This window comes from Sceloporus undulatus, chromosome 3 (genome assembly GCF_019175285.1).
Source record: "Sceloporus undulatus isolate JIND9_A2432 ecotype Alabama chromosome 3, SceUnd_v1.1, whole genome shotgun sequence".
Lineage (NCBI taxonomy): Eukaryota > Metazoa > Chordata > Lepidosauria > Squamata > Phrynosomatidae > Sceloporus > Sceloporus undulatus.
Genome location: NC_056524.1, coordinates 71142675 through 71165385, shown reverse-complemented (window position 1 = coordinate 71165385; position 22711 = coordinate 71142675). Strand labels below are relative to the sequence as shown.

Sequence of the window (22711 nt, the reverse complement as noted above, 5' to 3'; positions counted from 1 at the left end):
GTTTGTTGTGCCTCTCTAAAAGAGAAGGGTAGATGTCTCACCAAACTACAAATCTCCAAATTCCATAGCCTTGAGCCATGGCAATTAATGTGGGGTCAAATTGGATTATTTTGCCATGTGGATGCAGCCTGGATCTCCCAATATAAGCCTGCTCAGACCCCAAGATCCACAGCAAAGGCCCTCTTCTCACTCCGACCACCTTCACAGGGCCATTGGGTAGGAAGGCAAAAGAGGACCTTCTCAGCAGCTGCCCCTATGCTTTGGAACTACCTCCCTAGAAAGACAAGACTGGGCCCAGACTTGCTGGTTTTTCCTCCCCGGGGAAAGACTTTTTTGTTCCGAAGGCTTTTGGTAAAGGGGCTGTCGGTGCTCTACTGATTGGAAGGCGTAACTTTGAGAGCGTTTTCCCCTATCGTTTTGGTTATAATGTTGACTTTTTGTACGTTTCTGTTACCTTTGTAATGGGCAAACTGCCGATTTAAAATGGTTCAATTGTATTTAGAATGGAAGGCAACATACCTTCAAGGTAACTCAATCATTCTACACCTTTCCATGGCCCACGATGGGTAAGAATTTCTGGAGCATCTCATTATCCATTAGCATTTGTACTTAGTGATACATAGTGCACCTATTATTTTTCTTAGGGGGGTTTCCTTCCCTCCTGGTTTTGACTAGTTCCTATGCAAGCAAGCCTCCTCCTGTCGTGTGGGTTTCTTCTCCTTCTTGGAGTCCTCCTGTCCAAACAGCCAGCCCTTTGAGGAAGTGATGTCAGGGCCTTTGGAGCAGCAGCAGGAGGAGGAGGAGGAGGAGGAGGAGCAGGGCTACACCTGGAGCCACCTGGGCAGCGGCAGCAGCAGCAGCAGCAGCAGCAACGCCAGAGCCAGAGCCAGGCAGGCAAGGCGAGGCAGTGTCCCCGATGGAGCGCCCGGGGGCCCTGGGGCTGGGGCTGCTGAAGACCTTCGACTCGGGGGAGTTCGTCAGCTGGGAGAAGATCGGCTCCGGGGGCTTCGGCCAGGTCTACAAGGTCCGCCACGTCCATTGGAAGACCTGGCTGGCCATCAAGTGCTCGCCCAGCCTCCACGTCGATGAGAAGTAAGTAGGAAAGAGGGGGGGAGTGGAGGACGGGTCCGGGAAAAGGAGGACCCCCGCCCCGGCCACCACCCATAGGGATGGAAACCCAGTCTCTTCTGTGTTGCGTAAAGTAGAGTGCCTTTGGGAATTCCTCCTGGGCACAAGGTGGGAGTGGAGGACGGGTCCGGGTAAAGGAGGACCCTGTGACAACTCTGCATGTGGATGTAAAGCCATGCTTCTTGGCGTTGCTCAGAATGGAAGGCATTTGGGAATCCTTCCCGGGCACAAGGTGGAAATGGACTGGAGGACGGGTCCAGGGAAAGGAGGACCTCCGGCCACCCTGCATTTAGATGCCAATCCATGCTCCTTAGGCCTGCTCAAACTGGAGGGCATTTGGGAATTTCCTCCTAGGCAGAAAGTGGACGTGGAGGACAGGTTCGGGAAGAGGAGGACCTGTGGCAACCATGCATGTAGATGTAAATCCATGCTCCTTAGGCCAGCTCAAGCTGAAGGGCATTTGGGCACAAGGTGGAAGTGGAGGACAGGTCCTAGAAAAGGAGGACCTCCGGCCACCCTGCATGTAGATGTAAATCCATGCTTCTTAGTCCTGCTCAAAATGGAAGGCATTTGGGAATCCTTCCTGGGCAGAAGATGAAAAGGGAGGACATATCTTAGAAAAGGAGGACCTGTGGCAACCCTGCATATAGATGTAAATTGATGCTTCTTAGCATTGCTTAGAGAGCATTTGGGAATTCTTCCTGGGCACAAGGTGGAAGTGGAGGACAGCTTCAGGGAAAGGAGGACCTCTGGCCATCTTGCATATAAATATAAACCTGTGCTTCTTAGTGTTGCTATTCCTCCTGGGCGGAAGGAGGAAATGGAGGATGTGTCCTGGAAAAGGAGGACCTTGTGGCTGCCCTGTGTTGGAAAGAAAGGCTGCAGAGTTTTCGGAGTCTGAGAGCAAAGGAAGAAGGCAGCACTGGGAGGACGGTGAAAATGTATGAAAACAAATATCTATCAATCCATCAGGAGACAGAGAGAGAGGGAAGTAGCTGATCTCTTGGGTCCTTTCCACTGTCTCCACCTTTCCACTGGAAATGACCCAAGAGATCAGCTATTTCCATAGCTATGTTTTGTTCTGTCTGTTCAAATAATTTCTTACCTCCAGTGCCTCCACCTTTACATGAGAGACAGTGTGATGTAGTGGTTTGAGTCTTGGACTAGGACTCTGGAGACCAGGGTTCGAATCCCAGCTGGGCCGTGGAAGTCACACTCTCTCAGCCTCAGAGGATGGCAAGGGCAAAAAACAAACCTTGCCAAGAAGAATGTCTGAAATGGGGCACTGACTTTGGAGTCACTTTGGAATAGACCTGAAGGAAAGGCCCAGGGTCGCTTGGCTAGGTGTGTTGTGTTTGTGTTTGGAATTTGGAATCCAAGAACCCATTTCTTCAGGCGAACTTGGTCCAAGTTCAAATCCTGTCCTGGTTCCTTTAGGACAGGGGTAGGCAACCATTTTGAGCCGGGGGCCAGGTTGCTGTCCCTCAGACAACTGGGGGGCCGAAGCCAAAAAATAAATAATTAAATAATTTTAAAAAAGAAATAAATAAATAAACCGGGACAAATGTAGGACAAAATTTTCAAATGGTGGACACTTTTTTAAAAAAAGTGGAGGACATGCAAAAAAATTTGCTGATTTTTTAAAAAATGTTAACATAATTGCATGTTTCAGAGGCTTCTATAGACAATTGCCCCTGCACACGAGAAGTCAAAGGCCCCGGCGGCAATCGGCGGCAGGACCAGGCTGGGGCCGGTCCCAAGGTCTCGCTGGGCCGCATCTGGCCCGCGGGCCGCAGGTTGCCTACCCCTGCTTTAGGAGCTCTGAGGGGCCTCTGTTTCCCTGGTCCACTTCCTCTGCCTTGTTGACTTTGCTGGACTGGCTTCTGTTTGTGAAGGAAAATCGAAAGGCTGGAGTGTGATAAACCTTCTTGGCACCTGTTTAAAGGTCGGCTTTCCACCTCCTGCCTCTTTGCTAGGACTTGCTTCACCTGTATTACTAAAGCCCAGCAGCTTCCCACAGGGCTTGTTGTTGTTGTTGTGTGCGTTCAAGTCCTTCACAACTCACGGCTAACCTGATCATGGGGATTTTTGTTCAAATTTGTTCAGAGGAGGTTTTGCCTTGGCCTTCCCCAAGGCTGAGAGAGTGTGACTTGCCCAAGGTCACCCCAAGGGTTTCCATGGCTGAGCTGGGACTTGAACTCTGACCTCCAGAGTCATAGTCCAACTACTCAAAACCACTTGACCATGGCTTCTTATTTCCTGGGCGCAGCCACCTTCCCACTCACTTCTGTATCTTCCTCCATATCTGGAGAATCCTGGTTTCCATTCTCCAGTGCTTTTATGCACCCCAGGTTTTCCAAGGAGGCTTTTCTTGAACTTCAGTCCACATCTGCCTGCCGATGAGGCCCTCGTGGGCTGCATCTGCACTGCAGAAATAATCCGGTATCTGGAATTCTGAGAATGGTAAATTGGTTGTGGCACCAGGGCAAAGTAATGAACCAGGTAACCGGTCCATATTCACAGTCACTACTTAGGTGCACTGACACTGGAGAAATAATCCAGTTTGACAGCACTTTAACTGACCTGGTTCAATGCTATGGAATTCTGGGATTTGTCATTTTGTGAGACATTTAGCCTTCTCTGTCAGAGAGCTATGGTGCCACAAAAAGCTACAGTTCCCAGAACTGCATTGAGCCATGGCAGTTAAAGTGGCGTCAAACTGGACTATTTCAGCAGGGCAGATGCAGCCAGCGCCTCTTTTGTAAAGCACTAGGCTTAATGAAGAGAGATTGTTTTTGTACTTTGGAGGGATTGGCTTGTCCTTGCCTGTCTCACTCTTTCTTTCTTTTTCCTTTCTTCCTTTCTTCCTCTCCCTCCTTTGCCTTGCCTTTTCCTCTGGGGATGCGTGGTTCACAATTTCTGTGGAAAGGAGGACCGGTTGTTCTGCAAAGGGATAAGTGGTGGCATGCAAAAGAAATATGAAGGGGAAAAGGGGAGAGGCCTGCATGGCTGTTTTCTCTCTCTCTTTCTCCTCTCTCCAAGGAAGCTGGCATGGATGGCACAGGTTGGGCAGGGCGCTGGAGAGGGAAGGCAGTGCAGTCGCTTTAGAAAATTTAAAGCAGTTCTTGGGTGATTCGAGTCCTGCAGTGAGCAACATTTCACAGTTTGCTATGGGGGCAAACCAAACTCCAAAATCCAGGGTACTCTAGTTTTTGGAATACAGTACACTCCACAGTTTGTTGTTGTTGCTGAGTGCCTTCAAGTCATTTTTGATTTACTGTAACCCTAAGGCAGACTTACTATGGGGTTTTCTTGGCAAGATGAGTCCAGAGGAGCTTTGCCGTTGCCTTTCCCTGAGGCTGAGAGTGTGTGACTACAGTACCATTTTAACTGTCCTGGTTCCATCCGGTGGAATCCTGGGTTTGGTGAAGTTCCCAGAATTCTCTGCTAAGGGAATGTTACAATGTGGTAGCTCAAGAGAGAGGGCTAAATCTTTCTAGCAGGTAATTCTAAAGACCTTGCAAAACTACAATTCCATGGGTTCCATAAAATGGAGCTGTGACAGCTGTAATAATATTAAACTTGGTTGGGTGGGTGACAAGACTAGAATTCTCTACTAAGGAGTAGTAAGCACCTCACCAAACTGCATATCCCAGGCTTCCCTGCGATGGAGCCATGGCAGCTGAAGTGATGTCAAACTGCTATTACTGGGTATTGTTGAGGTACTTAGAATTCTCTGCTAGAGACCCCTGGTGCTATAGCTTAGTTCTGTATTAAGGAATGCAACTTTTCTTTAGGCCACTGCAGTGTTACATAAATAGTACAGGCTTTTATGTGCTCCAGAATCCTAAATGAAAGGATAGGGGAAGAAACAAAAACTTATCCTGGTGGCTTAGCCAATGTGGGTCTTTGCAGCTGCAAAATGGCTACTGCAGGCTCAGTAGAGAGCAGAGGGATGAAAGAATTTACTTTCAGCTTGATGGGATGTAGAGATAATGGGTTCTTGCATCTCCTTTTCACCATCCTTGAACTTGGCTACTGTCCTTAGAATTGCTTGCAGTCATTTTTGTAGCTAGCAAACACTTAAGTTGGCTTAAAGCAGAGACATGGAGCTATATGGCAATTTATATCAATGTGACAATTTATATCGGCAAAGCTGGAGAGTCCATTTTAAGGGATAGATACACTAGGCAAAAAAAGGTCAGGATGCTAATTTGTGGAACTTTGTGATATGAGATAGACAAATAGACTAGTGTTTGTTTTGTTTTGTTTGCATGACCATTTCCTCTGTTCTAAGTGTGTGTCAGTTTGTAGCCTGAAATCATTTTTCATAGAAATAAAGTTCCCATACATTCCCTGCTCCCCATTTTAAAAATGGGTTTTGACTGTACAGTAATACCATGAGCAGCTTTTGACAACAGCTTTGCCTTTTGATCTAATGTTGTTGTGTTCAAGTCATTTCTGATATATGGTAGCCCTAAGGCAACCCTAACATGGGGGGCTCTTGGCAGAATTTATTCAGAGGAGGGTGTGCCCTTGCTTTCTTCTGAGGCTGAGAGTGTGTGACTTGCTTAAGGTCACCCAGTAACTTTCCATGGCTGAGTGGGGATTCAAACCCTGGTTTCCCAGTGTCTTGGTTCAACACTCAAACCACTGCATCATGCTAGCTCTCAGTTATGATCTAAGGGCCTATCAAACTTTATTTTTTAATTTGAGGTTCTGCCTCCTCAAGCAGTTTTCTTAGAGAACTTTGTTGTCACCAAAAAGATTAAACGGATCACAAACCTCATGTTTGTTTTATGCAACAATGTCTTCAAAACGAAGCTCTAACAACCCATAACTGTTAACTTTGGTGTCATATGTATGTGGATTGCCATCAACTTGTGTGAACCCTAAAGCACACTACAGAGTCTCTGCAATTCCTAAGGATTCTCCAACAGAACTGGGGAGGGGGATGCAGCTCCCAGAATGCCCCAGTGAGCATGGACATACCTAGGATCGTAGGTTAATATAGCCTTGGGTCACACTTAGGATAATAGGTTAATATAGCCTTGGGTAGATAAGTATGCATATAGGTTTAATATTTAATATTTTAATTTTAAAACTTCTAGAACTTCTTGAAGTTCAAACTTTTTAGAGCTTTCACACAAGGGAAATGCTAAAAACTGTATGCTATACAACCAGTTTGTCTGCAGGCACTGAAGTAGCAAAGAAATAGTAAGTTGAAGATATTAATTAATACATTTGTTGTTGTTGTTGTTGTTGTTGTTGTTGTTGTTGTTGTTAACCACCCTCGAGTTGATCTCAGCCCATGGTGACCCTGTGGATGAGACATCTCCAAGACTCCCTGTCCTCCACTGCTCTGCTTAGTTCCCGTAAACTCATACCTGGGACCTGCTTAATGGAGTCCACCCATCTATAATGTGGCCTTCCTCTCTTTTTGCTTCCTTTCACCTTTCCTAGTATTATTGTTTTTTTCCCAATGAGTCCTCCTTTCCTCAGCTAAATCTTATTAATTGGAATGTTGCTCTGTCTGAACTGCAAAGTGCTGTGATAGAATTTTGGTTCATCTCATTACCTATTCATTGCTTTTTCTACACAACTCAGCAACTAGTATTCATGCTGTGTGTGTCTGCCTGCCTTCAGGTTGCCTGTCAATTTATGGTGACCCCATACATTTCTTAGGGTTTTCTTAGGCAAGAAATTTTCAGAAGTAGTTGTGCCAGTTCCTTCCTCAGAAATATAGCCTGCAGCACCTGGTATTCATTGGCAATCTCTCATCTACGTACTCAACAGAGCTGACCCTGCTTAGCTTTCAAGATCAGACAGGATCTGGCTCCGGTTCCTTTAGGGTATTTGCTACCATTTAAATTAGAACATCGAACCCAGAACTTCTGGGGATAAAGAGAAAGTGTAAATGACATTCCTAAATCCTAAATAAGGGAGTCAGTTGGACTACAGCTCACCCCAGTTTGAGCCTGCATAGTCAATGATGAGAGGTCATGTAAACTGCAGTCCATTAATAGCTGGAGGGAAATAATTTCTGCATATTAAAGGGTGCATTTACTCTATATTTATGTACATATATTAGGTATAATATATGGTAATTTTATAATTGTATAAATTTCCAATGCACACACAATAAATTATACAAGTTAAAATATTAAATTAATTTTACTATTTAATGAAAGCAGCTTAAATGCTACATTAATAATAAATGAGCACTAAAACATTAAAGTAATGCTAAGTCACAGATGGGTTACTAGAATACAAAGCACATGATACATCCTTCATAAGCTTTTTCATTCAGTGGATATCTTTGTTCCTACAACTGTTGAGTGAGATGACTTCAGAATACAGTGTATTGTAAATATTCTAAATGCCGAAGCATCAATTAAAAATTGTGTTTTCTATTACAGAAGCATGTCTTGTAGCCAAGGAAGAATCCTGTTTTGCAATCCATAAACAGATAATAAGATCCTGTTTAATAGCTATGATAATGCTTGAATATGTGAATTACTCTTGGAGAGAGTTAGCATCAGTGGTGTGATGAGGCATCCATGTTATCAAACTGTAAAATCTGCTGAGATCAGAATGTTTTTTTCAAAAAAAAACAACCCAAACCCTTTCTAACAGTAAAAAAGTGCAAGCCCCAGGTTAAAGCTGTACAGTGATAGCATTTTTGTTGTATGAGCAGTGTGCAGAGCTATACTGAACTCCTTGCCAGCATTTCTTTATCCTTCTTGAAATTTCTCTTAATATTTACTTTGGATATCTCATGAAAAGATATGACTCATTAGAAAAGCCAATAATGTTCGGTAAGGTAAAAAGTGGTAGGAAACGAGAAAGATTGTATGGCAGGTGGATTGACTCATTCAAGGAATCAAGACCTGAGCCAGGCTGCTGGTGGTAGTGGGGGCTTGGAGGTTTCTCATTCCTGGGCTTGTTATAAGTCAAAGTCAACTTGACAGCAATAAACAAAATTTTTCCATATAATAGCATGGAGACAAAGCAAGGAAAAATTATTAGACTACAACTTCCTTAAACCTCCAGCTAATATGATCAGAGTTCGTCTTTATGGTTGGAAATTCTGGGTATTGTGGTCCAGAGCAGAATAACATTTCAAACCTGTGTAGCGAAGGTGGAGTTTCTAAATCTATAGCATTATTTTTTTAAAAATCAAAATTATAATCGGCACTATTTAGAGTGTGTGTGGATGGTGACAGTGCTTGGAACAGTAACTGTAACTAACTACTCAAAAAATTAATTTTCCATGCTCTGCTGTTGGAACACTCAGGAGCAAAGGAATGTCAGTCTAGTGTGTCCTTCAGAGTGATCATTCTTGTACAAGTATGGTTTAGAGACACAATGAATATTTTTGTTTCTAGAAAATGGCTTGCTGCAGGAAGTATATTATCACAGATTTGGAAAGAACAATGTGTGATTCAGTAATGAATAAACTGTGATCTTAACAACTTTAACCAGGTGTGAAAGATTAGAGGACACATTCTTCCTCCTCTCTCCCTTCCCACCCCCAGCTAAGCAGGGATGACAATGGTTTATCTTGGGGCCATTTCACACTACACAATTATAGCACAATGATTCCACTTTAACCAACTTGGCAATATTCTGTGGAATCCTGGCATTTGTAGTTTAGGGAAGAGTATTTAGAATTCTCAGCCAGAGAGATTTAGCATTGCACCAAACCTCAGATTCCCAAATTCCACAGTATGAAGGCATAGAAATTACAAAGGAATCATAGTGTTCTAATTGTGTAGTGTGAAAGAAACATTAATGCCACTACAGCTGTGGGTGAAAGGTCATAAATGAATTCATTTTGAAGGTGGACCATAATGTGTCAGGGCCTAAGCTATATGAAGCAGTATTATCATCTGGCTCATTCACAAAGTTGACTAATATAGTTGTTAAACCTGTTGCTTCAAACTAAATGCCCTTTGCCATACCTAATGCCAAAAGAGATAAGGGCAACTCTGTGTGGTTTGCTGCCTACAACAGTCTTCTTCCACTGGATGCTGTTGTGGCTCCCATGATTGCCAGCCAATGTGAGTAATGGTCATGCTGGCTGGGGATAATGGATGCTATTATCCAACACATCTGGAGGGCGTGAGGTTAAGAGAGCTGGAGCTGCAAACTACTGGATAGGCATACATTGGTAGTGATGGTAGTGATGAGATTTACCACTTCAGGCAGGCTGCTAGTAAGAACTTCATGCTCTCATTGTAAACTGCCATGTGCTCTTGGCTGGGAGCAGTTCCCAGCATATTAGGCCCTGCCTTAACAAGGCATGTGTTGGCTTGTGCTACAAAACTATGCCCGTTGCAGCTCCAGAGGTCAAAATAGGTAGCAATGTAGCAGGAAGTGCTTTGGGTGCTTTCTTTTTATGTGCAAACAAATGAAATGATATATAAGCAGGCTTAGCTCCACATGCCTATTGTAACATTGAAAAACAACACTTACGCTGATGATGGGGGGGTGGTCAGGCTGCAAGACTCAAGTGGAGGCATATTTGCCATATGTGTTTTCTTTGTCATGTTATCAGATTGTTCCTATTGAAGTAGGATAACCGTGCTGTAACTGGATTAATATGCTTGATAATCCAGTCAATGTGAGTTTTTCTTTTATAATTAAGTGTTTTTAGTTGTTTTATAACAACAATGCAAAACAAATAATTAATACATAAATAAATAGCCTTGGAGGTCTATATGTAAACTTCCATAATATCTATCGTTTGTGGGGTAATAGCAGTAACAAACTCCTGAAGACACCACTCCGATTAGCTAGTTAATGAAGTTGGGATCAAAGTATCTTTCCAAAGAATAGCTTTTTGTAGCTCCTAATTGTTAAGTATGTACACCAAGGATTTCTATCTAGTGTGATTTGAATTCAATGGATGGTATTTGCATCCAAGTGTCTTTATGGTCTACTTTTGGTTTTGTGTCTCTGCATTTATTCCTGCAGTGATCATTTCCAAAGAACAGAGAAAAGAGACACAATTCTTGTGCAACAATTGCCTTCATGAGTTCTTCCGTATGATATTTTGACTAAATATAAAGTAAAGGTTATGTAAAATGTCTCCAGAATACTAGATACATTTCCCGTAGTCTGCACAACATGACTAATAATGAATGGTTTCTTGGAAATTGGCTGTTTTGCCAAGCAAGATGCAGATGGAATGATATTACAGAATGCTGTTTGGAAATTGTTAAGACAACATTAATTGGTCATTCTTTACGAAACGTTTCTTTGACCTGTTTTCAACCAAAATAAATCTGTTAATTTGAACTTCTCTGCAGGGAGAAGAAATGACAGTATTGGGTAGAGTTATGGAGTGTCCATACTATGTTTGTTATTTTAGCTCCAATAATTTCAGAGTAATGGGATTCTCTGTATTTGCTGTTCTGCAGTAGTATGTTTATCAGTGGCAGTCTCTCCCTATGGTCTCAGTCTTCATATTGTTTTTTGGTCATCTGCTTAATAGATCACACTTGGAGTTAGCTTTCTTATTGAACAAATAAATACATCCTAGACCAGTGACAAATAATGACAGTCCTTCAGGGTGGAGGTTTATGTGGAATGTGTCTTGCCTCTCAGCTGTGTTCTCCCATCACTTGTATTAACCTTGAAGGTATTGTGGCAAGCAGTAAGAAATCAACATGTAAGAAAGGAAGGACTTGGGGAGGAAAGGTAGTAGTTGGTTCCTACTATATCCTGGCATTTGACTTGCACTCCATTTTTATCACTCTACTGTTTTAACAAATGGCTTTCCTGTCCTATATATCTCAAATCATGTTTAAGAACATCTTTGTGCTCTCATTTTTCCCTTTATTCACATCTATATAACATTCCTGTCTATGTTCCCAGGAAACTGGAGCAAAAATACAAGTAGCTGCATGTGCTTCTTACTCTCCCCTTTTATTTTACGTGTTGTCTATCTTCTCAGACTTTCATTTGTAAACTCATTGGATCAGAGACTTTTATTCTTATATATGTTGTTTAACCATATATTAATGTTGCATAAATGTGCCTGAAAGCTGTTCACAACAAGGAAGGTTGTCATTTTACAGTTGATCTTGAATCTGATTGAAATAACAGGCAATTTGGGTAACAGTTAAAACTGAAACTTTGATACTGGTTATTACCATTCTTTGCTTTTTAATGATAGAGGCTATAGTTATGTTGAACAGTTATAATGATAATGAGTAAGTAGAAAACTGACAATGGCTTTTCTTGATGGTAACCCAGGCTCTGAGGCTCTTCAAGTGACACAGAATAGCATTTTTAAAAATGTTTAGTACGAGTTCTCAGTTCTATAAAAGATTCTATTTGTTGTGTGTCTTTTAGACTTAATCTTGGAAAAATGCAAAAATCAAAGTGTTCCAAGTTTTAATTCTCCCTAGCTGGAATTATTCTGGAATAGGGAAATATCCCCTTCAAAACAGGTATTTCAATAGTCTAAACAAGTGGAAGATTTCCATCTAGAGTCTTCCAGGTCAATATGACCATAGCATAAGCATCTGTGTATTTTTCTGTCACATGAGTGGTGTTGCCATGGGCAACTCATGCACAACATGATTGCTTTTTAAAGCAAGATAATATCTAGGCAGCTATTATTCTGCTTGGCACATTTTGAAATTGAAGAGCGCATAGCAATTGTTACTGCCTATTCCCTCTGTCCAACTAAAGCACACAGCTGGATCACTCTGGCCAGATCCACTAAGGATGCATCAACACTGTAGAAGTAATGCAGTTTGACACCACTTTAAATCCTTTAACTTCATCTTATGGAATTTTGGGACTTATAGCAAGCCATAGTAAATACATTTTATAGTGTTTATCAGTGAACTAGCACTCCCTGAGCAGTTTATAGCGTGTAAACCAATTGCTCTCAACAAAAGCTGGGTACTCATTTTATTGACCTACAAAAGGATGGAAGACTAAGTGGACCTTGGAGCACTTCTGTAGGATCAAACTCACAACCTTGTGGCTGCAGTACCAGCATGTAACCACTATGCCACCAGGGCTAGTTTTACAAGGTCTTTCTCTTTCTCTTCCAAAGCGTAGTTGTGCCTCACAAAACTACAATTCTCAGGATTTTGAAGCATAGAGCCAGGGCAGTTAAAGTGGTGGCCAACTGCATTATTTCTGTAGTGCAGATGCACCCTTAGTATGCCTCCTTAGCAATAAGGGTGCTAAAACAGCAGCAACTATGACAAACACCCACACAAAGTACTTGCCATACTGTTTGGTTCATTGTTTTGTAAACATTGTTCAGTATTGGAAGCATAACTTGCTACAAACTTTGTTAGTAGCTGGAAGCCTTATTAATGTGGATTTTAGGTCCAGACTATCTGAAATACCATATTTCTGTATATGAACCTGCCAGAACTCCTAAGATCTATAGGGGAGGACTTTCTCTAAGTCTTGCCACCATCACAGCCTCACTTGGTGAAGACATGAGAGAGAGATGTTTTAAAAAAAAAAATTAGATCTTTTAAATGATTTTGTATTGTTAAATGTGAGGGTTTTTAATTTTAAATATTTTATTTTTTGTTTGTTTTCTCTTAACTGATTCTCTTTGGAAGCTGCTCTTAGTCCCACTCTGGAAGAAAAATGGTATATATGAAGTAAACAAACATAAATAATAGTGTTTTTGTTTTTTTTTAAATAACTGCACAGACTATCTATTAGTGGATCCATCTGTCTGTCTTGGGTGAATTTGCCTCTTCAGGGACCCTTAGCCAAGATTCTTGAATTACATGTTCTTATTTATCTCATGTTCATCTCTGAGCCATAGTCAAGGGACACGTGGAATGGTTTGCAAAGAGTAAACTGTTTTTCATCTTTTCCCTGTGTGTGATGGATTATGTTTGTATGCATCACATGAATGAGTTACATTTTCGCTTTAACAGATTATAACTCTGTCTATTAGCAGTTAATCTTTTACACTTAGAAAACTATGTTTATGCATTTCTTCAAAGTACATCCAATTCATATAAGTTGATGTGTCTGTTTAACCATGTCTTGCACCTTTTCTGTATATAAGGAAAGCTTATCATTGAGCTTAACTGACGTGCTTAAGACTCCTATTTGAGAGAGATTTGTTTGTTTGGGGGCCTGAGTAAATGCAAACTCTTCCGTTGACAAATCAGTTTATGCTTCTTTGGCATTAGTATGAATAATCTGTGAATTGGCAACTGTTTGAGGGCTGACTTTATTTATGAAAAGGGTTCTGTTCTTGTTTTTTAAATAGCAGCCATTAAAAGAAAAATCTCAGAAATAACTGGATGGGTACAAACAGTGTCATTGGCTATAGTGAAATGTATGATGTGAATGAATTTCAAATACCTACTTCTTTTTTCAGTAGATATGTGAAATTTAACATCTGAGCTAGAAGGCTGGATGTAATTCCAGGAATACATGCCTTCCTTTTTAAAGCTGGGAAATTCCATTTAATGTTATTAGAGTTTAATCTTTAAGACAACTTAAAAATAAATAAATAAAACTTTTACTTGCATCCTGCTTTTCTGCTGCAGGGTAATCCAAGCAGCTTACATGTTAAAGCAACACCAATATGCAGCACATAATACATATACAATGCAAAAAACTTGCATTCTTTTCCCTGAAAACCACAATTCAAATGTTTTATCATAGTAATGAACCACTGCTGTGATGACTAATGTGAGTGAGTGAGTGAAGTGCTGATGGGACACAATTGTGGTAGCATCTGCAGTCTCTGAAATGTATCTGTTTCAGTTGGTATAAGTGTCACAAGCAAGATAAACATGGCAGTGGATAAACATAGTACCTGAATCCATTAGGTAAAGCCAGGTGTAGCATGTCTTGAATAGTGGGATCTGTTTCAAAGCCGCTTCAGAGAATTAATCCAAATGTTATCTCTCTCCAGCTGTTAGATTGTAAAGAAACTGGTTCAGTCAATTGGCAGTGCATACCATTTGTGGATAGTGTTGACTGATTGGTGCCTGTCCTCCCTCCTGTTCCCAGGAGTGGGCAAAGGGCACATGAGCCACATGGGGCTCTAGAGCCACAGCCTTTTGCCTTTTGTTGGGGGTATGATGGGGGTGCATCTAACACAAGTAAATAAATCAGGATTATTTATTCTACACTGACCTTCCACTACCCTGCAGTTGTTTTGGACTATATGTCCCATTATTCCCAATCAGCAGCTCCTGTGGGCAGTTTCTTTGTCCACCTGTTGTTTCTCAAGTACAGGTATATGGCAGAATGGAAAATCAGAGTTGCCTTGTCTCCAAATTTAATGCAACTTTTTGGCAGGGATGGGGATATGTTCTAAATTTTAGAAGCTGCACTTGCATGCAACACTAAACTGAGGTTCAGGATTTTAAGGTTTGACTCTGAAGAACTTTGGAAATTTCATGCTCCCCTCCACATCTGCTGTAGCTTAAAGTTGTACAAGCTTCTGCTTCTTTTTTAGATTAAATTTAGTACGTAATTGAGCCCTGTGTTATGGTTAGTCCTAAACTATGATTTATTTAAACAAGTTAGTTTCATAAGCCATGACTGAAAGTTGGCTTCTTTCGGCCAATAGTAGTTAAGTTGAATCTCATTTAGTCTGATTTCAAATGCCACAAGCTTCTGTTAATATAACATGGAGGCACAAATCTTCTGAACTACCTTTTTGCAACAATACAAAGGGGGAACGTGCAAGTCTGAGGTTTACTGTGTGGCTTGTAGTGTTAAGCTAGAGATAGCAAAACAGTTGAGTGTGGGATAAGTTAATTGTTAATAAGGTTAAAAATCTGATTCAATTGCAGTTTTATTCAGAGGGGGACAAATGTATCAATTAAGTTATAATGACGCAATCTAGTGAATGCTCTTGCAAGGTAAGATTTCAACTATCTGTGGACAATGGACTTGAATTGGAACATGGAAACTTAAAAACTTTCTACATGTTGCAGTAGTCAGATACCTTCAGTATGCTAAAAACTGCTCTAGAAAGCTCACGATCATGTAACTTTTTAAAATGAGGTGGTATGGCGCAGGCCAGACACTTTTTGAAAACTTGTAGCATAGCAAGGGGGTTGATATATTAGTGAAAATTGAAATGTATTACAGTTTTAATTAGACAAACAGGAATGTATTTAGTAGCTGAAGGCCACATACTGGATGGCACACACTCTTTCAGATGTGGCCAACAGTTCTTGAGTTTGGGGTTGAGATATGAACTGTGTAGTTCCTAAGAACAGGCTTTTAGCTGTATGACAAGTGTTGGTGTACAGTTGCTGCATTGTACACACCCGGACCAGTCTGTACAAGTCCTTCATGGCTTTTAATTACTTCCTCCAGCCTATAATATAACAATCACATATAAGCAGCTCCTGTTTTGGACCAAGATTAAAAGTATAATTGTTTTTGATAGTAGGCTCAATATTATCTGGTATGGCCTCTCTAACCTTCAGCAGCTCCATGGCAGACAAAACTTCAACAGGGATAAAGCATTCCAACCTGGAGAAGTATTGACATTTTCAACTTGTGTGCATCGTGCATCTGTGAAAGGCATAAATATCATGTAAAAAACAACAGAGTGTAATCATAACAATTATTCCGCACAACTCCTTATAAGTGAAATCGTAAGATATCCTCCAAATTTTAACCTGAAACAATGCATATCACTCTGTAATGATTTTAATAGTGATGCACATTCTTTCAGTTTAAAATTTGCTCCCATTATGGCAGTAAAGGGTTTGTAGATTAAATTTTAATCTCTTTCAACCAGAAAATTTACATAACTGAGATTCTTGGCCAAGGTCTCTAGATCTCCTCTATCAACATGCTGTTAATGTTGTTTGTTCGTAGATCAAACACACACATTATATTTTTTTACTGACTAATGCTGGATCATTATCTCTTTTTCTCTTTGGAGTAATAATGAAATTTTTAACTGGCTTCTCCCAGAAAGGAGATGCTAGGAACACACTACTTTTAAAGCAGTACTGCTTGCCTAGCCAGTTCTCCTAATTGCAATCGGCAGCATTCAGTCCTTTGGGTATTATAAAGACATGTACAAAATGCAAAGATACAAAGGTCTCTTCAACAGTACAAAAAAAAAAACAACAACCCCAAAACAATTACCGGTAAATTTATGGAAGAGACAGGATGGTGATGAAGACAAGTGCATCCCTTCAGGTTTTTCTAATCAATAACTTTATTACATATATGGTCTGCCACTATGAGTTAAATCAATAGGTATTGGCTCATTTTTGCTTGAAGTCAACTTCCAGGTTATAATGTTTTGGAAAAATGTGTCAGGAGGGTAATGTGATTAAATTATCTCCACATATCCCTAGAAACCATTTAGGGTCTGAATTGTTTTCTTAATGGACCCTGGGGGCATAAAAATGGCCCTTGTGGGCTCCCTACCCTGATTTAAAGCTGTTCATGTGACACAAAACCCAAGAACTATGTGGAACCCATCTTTTTGATTATCCAGGTTTGGATGAATTTCATAATCAGTACATATTCTCTAAAGTATCATCTTTGATAGGCCAGCAGATGCATGACATTTGGGGATGGAGCTTCCATTGATATCTCCTTTTCCCTTTCATTTGGGATAAGGCTAAGTAATATGTGATTTAATAAACCACCTTCCCCCAGCCAAAGCAAATCAGGTGAGTAGGCCTATCTGCAATATTCCTTCTCCTTGTGAAGACTGAGATGAAAAGAGGGCGGTGGTGGTGGGTTAGAAAGCTACTGTAGTTGTTCTGTTCATTTTTTGACAGGCCTTTCCTCCATGTCATGTCAACATACTCTGGCTTTCTACAAAGTTTGGAGCTTAAAGGATATTCATTTTTGGCAGTCATAGCAGTTGCTGTGGATACTAGAGAGAGATCCCCACCATCACTATACACAGTCTAAGCTGAAGAACTCAAAGTAGTTGACTAAACAGAAGTATCCACAGTAGTAGGAAAACTTGTATCCCTAGTTCCATCCTCCCTGATGTGACATTTCACTCCAGAAAGCCAACATTCTGCACCAGTGTCATGCTAATAGATGTTCACTTGGTAGTTAATTACTGTGTCTCTAAATGGAATGACTAATTGACACACTAATTTCAATTATTTCCATAAAAACATTAAGGCACTTTTTTCCTGGGGCAAGAGTAAAACCACCCCCTCTAACTGTTCTTGTTTTAAGTAGGTACAGTGCCTGTTGTACATAAATTCAGTTCACAGAAACAATATGGGATTGTTCCCATCCAGTGCACCTATTTTGGCTGATACAATGCTGTCTGATTTAGATGTACTGAATCATATGATTTCAACAGTATGCTATGTGTGAACATTTAAAAACATATTTGGTGAAGCACCAGAACCAGATTCTATGTTAATTTATTTGCCTATTTGTTTTGCACATAGGTGTCTGTGAGTTCTTAAAGTAAAGTTGTGTTCCTTTAATGAATATTCATCTGTACACTTTATACATTAGAAAACAAAGTTGGAAACTTGGAAATTCTTGGCCTCTTCAGGAGGCCTTTTGGTTTTTGGTTGCGTATGAAAGTTTGTCTAGCGACCTTACTGTCAAAACTGTGCCTTGAGCAGCTGATCTTTTGTATTGTTATGTGCAGCTATGTTCAAATTACAGCAGTTTTGCTCTGTTTGAGATGAAGAAGCTTATGACTGGATTGCTTTTTGTGTAGTGTTTATAAACCAATTGGCTTTTATTTGTAATCTATTTTATGAGGGGTTTGCCTTAAAATATGGAATAAAATTGTACTTAAAAGGGACAGCTTTTGTTCATCTGATGAAAGCTATACTGTAGTCTGTAAACTCCTCTGACTTGTATTCATTGTTGCCTCTTCCATTGTAGTCAGGGGATCTTGAAACCAGTTTAGAATTATAAAGTATGGAGGTTTTTATAATTCATTGCAACTTTTTGCATTTTAAGACTGTTTGGTAGAATGGGAGTCTGCTGAAGCTGGAGTTATTCCCCAGTCAATCTCTGCTTAGCCATGAGGTTTACTGGATGAGCTCGGCCTGTATCTATACTCCCTCTCATGCTAGCCTTTGTTGTTGTGTGCCTTTAAGGTGACCCTAAGTGAACCAAGGGCCTACATACCCCTAAAGGCACCAGATCCTTTTGAATCTTGGAAGCTAAGCAGGCTCAGTTCTGGCTAGTACTTGGATAAGACACCACCAATGAATACGAAGTGCTTAGCTATATTTCAGAGGAAGGGACTGGCACCTCTGAGTATTCCCTGCCAAAGAAAGTTCTATGAAATTCATTGGGTCTCCATAAACTGACAGGTGATTTGAAGACACGTGTGTGCGCACACATTTGCATGGCAACTCTGTCACAGGTTTTTCTTGGCAAGATTTGTTGAGAGGGGAGTCGCCTTTCTCTGAGTTTGAGAGAGTATGATTTTCCCACAGTCACCCAGTGGGTTTCCATGGCTGAGCAGGGATTTGAACCCTGGTCTCCAGGGTCATAATCCTATGCTGAAACCATTACACCACATTGACATGCTAGCCTACCACAAAGCTATCGTGAGGATAAATTGGGTCCCCCCCCCACGTCTGGCATCCTGAGCTTCATGAAGGCAAGATGGGATAGCAATATGGTGACAATTTCTTGACATTCTCAAACACACCACATCCAAGAATTAAAACCTAACAAGTTATCTTGAGTTCTGTGTTTTAAATTTTTCATACCAGTGCAGATAAAATTCAATAGCATGTTGCATATTTCATGTTCTCTGCAAGGTCTGTAATTTGATAGTTTTATGATATTCTAGCTGCCTACCCTTTGTGCCTCTTTGTGCTCTCTGGACAATAGGATGATTAGTTATGATCTGAAATTGCAGTGTATATTCTAATTCTGTCTATAAACGATTTAAGATTAGTAAAAGTAATAATCATCCTGTTAGTAATTAGTAATCATTATAGTGTTCCCCCATGTTTTTTTAGAAAGCCCATTTAATGGGTGGCTTTGACTTCATAAAGTGTACACAGTTTCCAATTCTGCATAATTCTCATAATTTGTATCATAAGATGTTAAAGTCAGAGCTTTGGAAGCACAATGATAGGTGGCCCTCCAATAAAATTAAAATGCTTCACTAACCTCATTTTAAGTTGCCAGTTAATTTACAATTGTGCAATAATTTTGATGGTATTACCAACCCCTTCATTAGAAAACCTGATAAATGCTTGGTAGCCGCCTTGAGTTCCTTCTGGGATAAAGTTGGCACACAAATTAAATAAATAAATAAAGTTATTTGAAGGATCATATATCCTTTTATGGGCCTATTAGAACTGTAAGATCTGGAAAGGGCCTTCTTGGTGGCTACTCCCAGACTTTGAAACCCCTTCCTTATGGAGGTCAGGATGGCCCCGTCTTTGCTTTCCTTCTAGACACCAAGTTAAAACATTGTTTGTATCATCAGGCTTTTAGAAACTGACTGGGATGGGCTTTAAATGCTGTGCAATGCTGTTTTTAAGGTTTTTATATTGTTTTTAAATTAACTGTAGTGTTTTAATGTTTAATTTTTTATTGTTCAATTCTTTAAAAATATTTTATAATTGAGTATTTGTATCATTTTTAATCTGATGTGACTGTATTTTTGGGAGAAAGATGGGATATAAATAGGTAAAATAACTAAATAAATAGATCTGAAGTCGCAGGGTTGTTGTTGTGCTGATAACCCCTAGACTGTTTCTGAATGAGATCTTTATTGTGTAATTGCACTGCCTCATTCATGCAAGTTTTCAGTTGCACTATACTTTGTGTCTTCTTTGTTTTAATAGTCCCATTGAGTTTTGTCACTATCTTTTCTGTCCTTATCAGAAAGAAAGGATGGAATAGCTGGAAAGGGCCTTTAATTGCTGAGTGATGGTAGCTTTCTGTCTATCAGATTCTCTAGTATCAGGGGAAGAAGGATGTTTTTGTCATAATGAAAGTGGTTTAGAAATTCACCTTTTTGAAGTTTGTGAAGTCCTGTTTGAAGCTATACAGTATGTGCAAATATTGGTTCTCCTGTTCCTTAGTGTGACCCATGGTGGTAATATCAAGAGTGAATATGCATGAACCTCTCTCTGCATTGCACTTGAGTTAAATGTGAGAAAATCCCATGCAAACTATTAACATTAACAAATGGCTAAAACTCCTTTGATTGAAAATAAACTAGATTTCCTAATTTGATCTTTTCTTTCTAGGGAGCGTATGGAACTGCTGGAAGAAGCCAAGAAAATGGAAATGGCAAAATTTCGCTATATTCTTCCTGTTTATGGCATATGTAAGGAACCTGTGGGCTTGGTCATGGAATACATGGAGACAGGATCACTGGAAAAGCTGCTGGCCTCAGAACCACTGCCTTGGGAGCTACGCTTCCGAATTATTCATGAGACGGCTGTGGGCATGAACTTTCTGCATTGTATGTCCCCACCTCTGCTCCATCTGGACCTTAAGCCAGCAAATATACTGCTTGATGCCCATTATCATGTCAAGGTATGTCACAAACCTTCACTTTTTGATCTACAATTTTTGCTGTCAGGTTCAGGGTGAGATGACAATGACGGATCCTGTCATAATACAGGATGTTTTATTCAAAGGTTTCAACATGATGCTTTTTTCTGTTGGGAATTCAAAATTCAGTTAGTAGTTCAATCACTTTACAGGTATACCTCAGATGATGCTGATGATAATTATAATAAGAAATAATAAGAATTGTATTTATTCTCCTACCTTTTTCTCAGTTCAGGACTTAAAGCTGTTTACAAGAAGTTAAAAACACATTGTTAAAAATTCACAAAATACAAAAGTTAAAACAAGATTAAACAATATATACATTTTTAAAACCAGCAGTTTGTAAGGAATAAACAGTCACAATCTTGAGGACTGGGCTGGAAGCATATTTCGATATAATATAACTCAATATGGAAAACACTGAATGCTTCAATAGTGTATTATCACAAGCTATGAAAACCTGTGGGATGATCCCCCATGAATATGGAAGCACCCAGTAGGTGCAGATCTGCATTCTGCATTTCTTTGTTTAATATATACCCAGAAAATAGCATTCTCTAATTATCATTCTCTGATTCTACACATCTTACATACTATGCAGTTCCTGGCATGTTAAGTGACTAAATCCTTGTTTTAAAAAAAGCATTTCACTGATATAGAATAGAAAACATTTATTCTGTATCCCCCCCCCCCCATTTCACCAGCGTTTCCAATATTTCCTCTGGAAATATTGAAAAATTGTTTTTGGATAAATCCGGATGGCCTTGTATCCATTCACCCCTTCTTTAACACTCACAAAGCCATTTTTCCTCCTGTATCTTTTTGGACTTTTAACATCTCCAATGGGAAGTACAGTCAGCCCTCAGTACCCACAGATTCTGGTCCCACAGAGGGTACCAGGTTGTTTAGTAGTCCCTGATTCTTAATTAGATGGAAATGTGCATACTGATAGTAGTAGCACTTGAATAAAGCTTTGAGTTTTATGCAAAGTATGTGTGGGTGAGTGGTGAGATGGTCACAGAGTTAGGTTTTAAAAGATTCATTTAATGGACTACCTCAGTGTCCAGATACTGAGTCACTGTGTTTGATTCTGTTCCATCATTACATAAGCATGTTAGAGGGTGACTTTTGGAACCTAATTTAATGGCTGCCACTGATGTTACCAAGGGCTGTATAACTAAACTTCTTTAAAGCCACAAAATCTCCTTCCAGAACATCCCTTTCTTGCCAAAATACTGGAAGGTCCTCAAGGCACATTCCTGTGTTTTAGTTGTTAAAAGTTGCTGCCAATTTTTTGGAGGGTATGGTTTGAAATTTGGGAATGGTGACTGGGGGATTCTGGGCACTGCATTCCAAAAATACAAAACAAAAACAAAACTGTTTCAAATGCTAGCCCAATAATTCAAAATGAAAAAGCATGCTACACAAAATTTGAGGGCACAACTGCTTTCTTTCAGATTCTTGGGTTGTGCCTGGTCATCTTTAGCTGAGAACAAAAGGCAGTTTTTGACAGTAAGATAGTTTGTCACTCAGTCTGTGAGAGCAGGGGGAAAACCTTCCTTAACTCATATCTTAAAATATATCTGTTTTGGTTGTTTATCCAGTATTAATTTCATCTGTGTTCCCACTCCCACTTCCCTATAATTTAATGGAACCTTGAATTCAGGCTTCTGTAATCCCTCTCTTTAAAAATATATGAAGTTAGGATGTATTTGTGTACTTAAATTCAGGAATAAATATACTGAATGTTTTCCTACCCCTGCCTCCCTTCCTTTTTCACTTTCTGCGGCTAACTACTTTTGTTAGTTGCTTGTTGCCATTTCAAGTTGAGTATATTTACTCGCTCACACTGATTTATTTTGTTCTTCACATTTAAGTTTAAGATTAATTCAGAATAATCCATACTCTTGATGAAAACAGAATGGAAAACAGGTGGCAACTCAGCTTTTTATTAATAATGTAATAATTGTTGTGATTTTATTGAACGATTGTAATTTGTATTGTTGTTTTAACTGCTGTAATCCCATCTTGATCTGAAGGGAGAGGCGAAAAATATAAATAAAAT

General features: G+C 40.0%; 1 protein-coding gene across 1 annotated transcript in view; it reads left to right on the top strand.

The window, feature by feature from the left end:
* Positions 1-856: 856 nt before the first annotated feature.
* RIPK4 (receptor interacting serine/threonine kinase 4) overlaps positions 857-22711 on the top strand; it is a 32417-nt gene continuing 10562 nt past the window's right edge. Inside the window, exons 1-2 of the mRNA XM_042458993.1 lie at positions 857-1092; positions 20337-20628. Coding sequence (XP_042314927.1) covers positions 917-1092; positions 20337-20628 — 468 coding nt within the window. The 5' untranslated portion in view covers positions 857-916. The remainder of the gene's footprint in view (positions 1093-20336; positions 20629-22711) is intronic.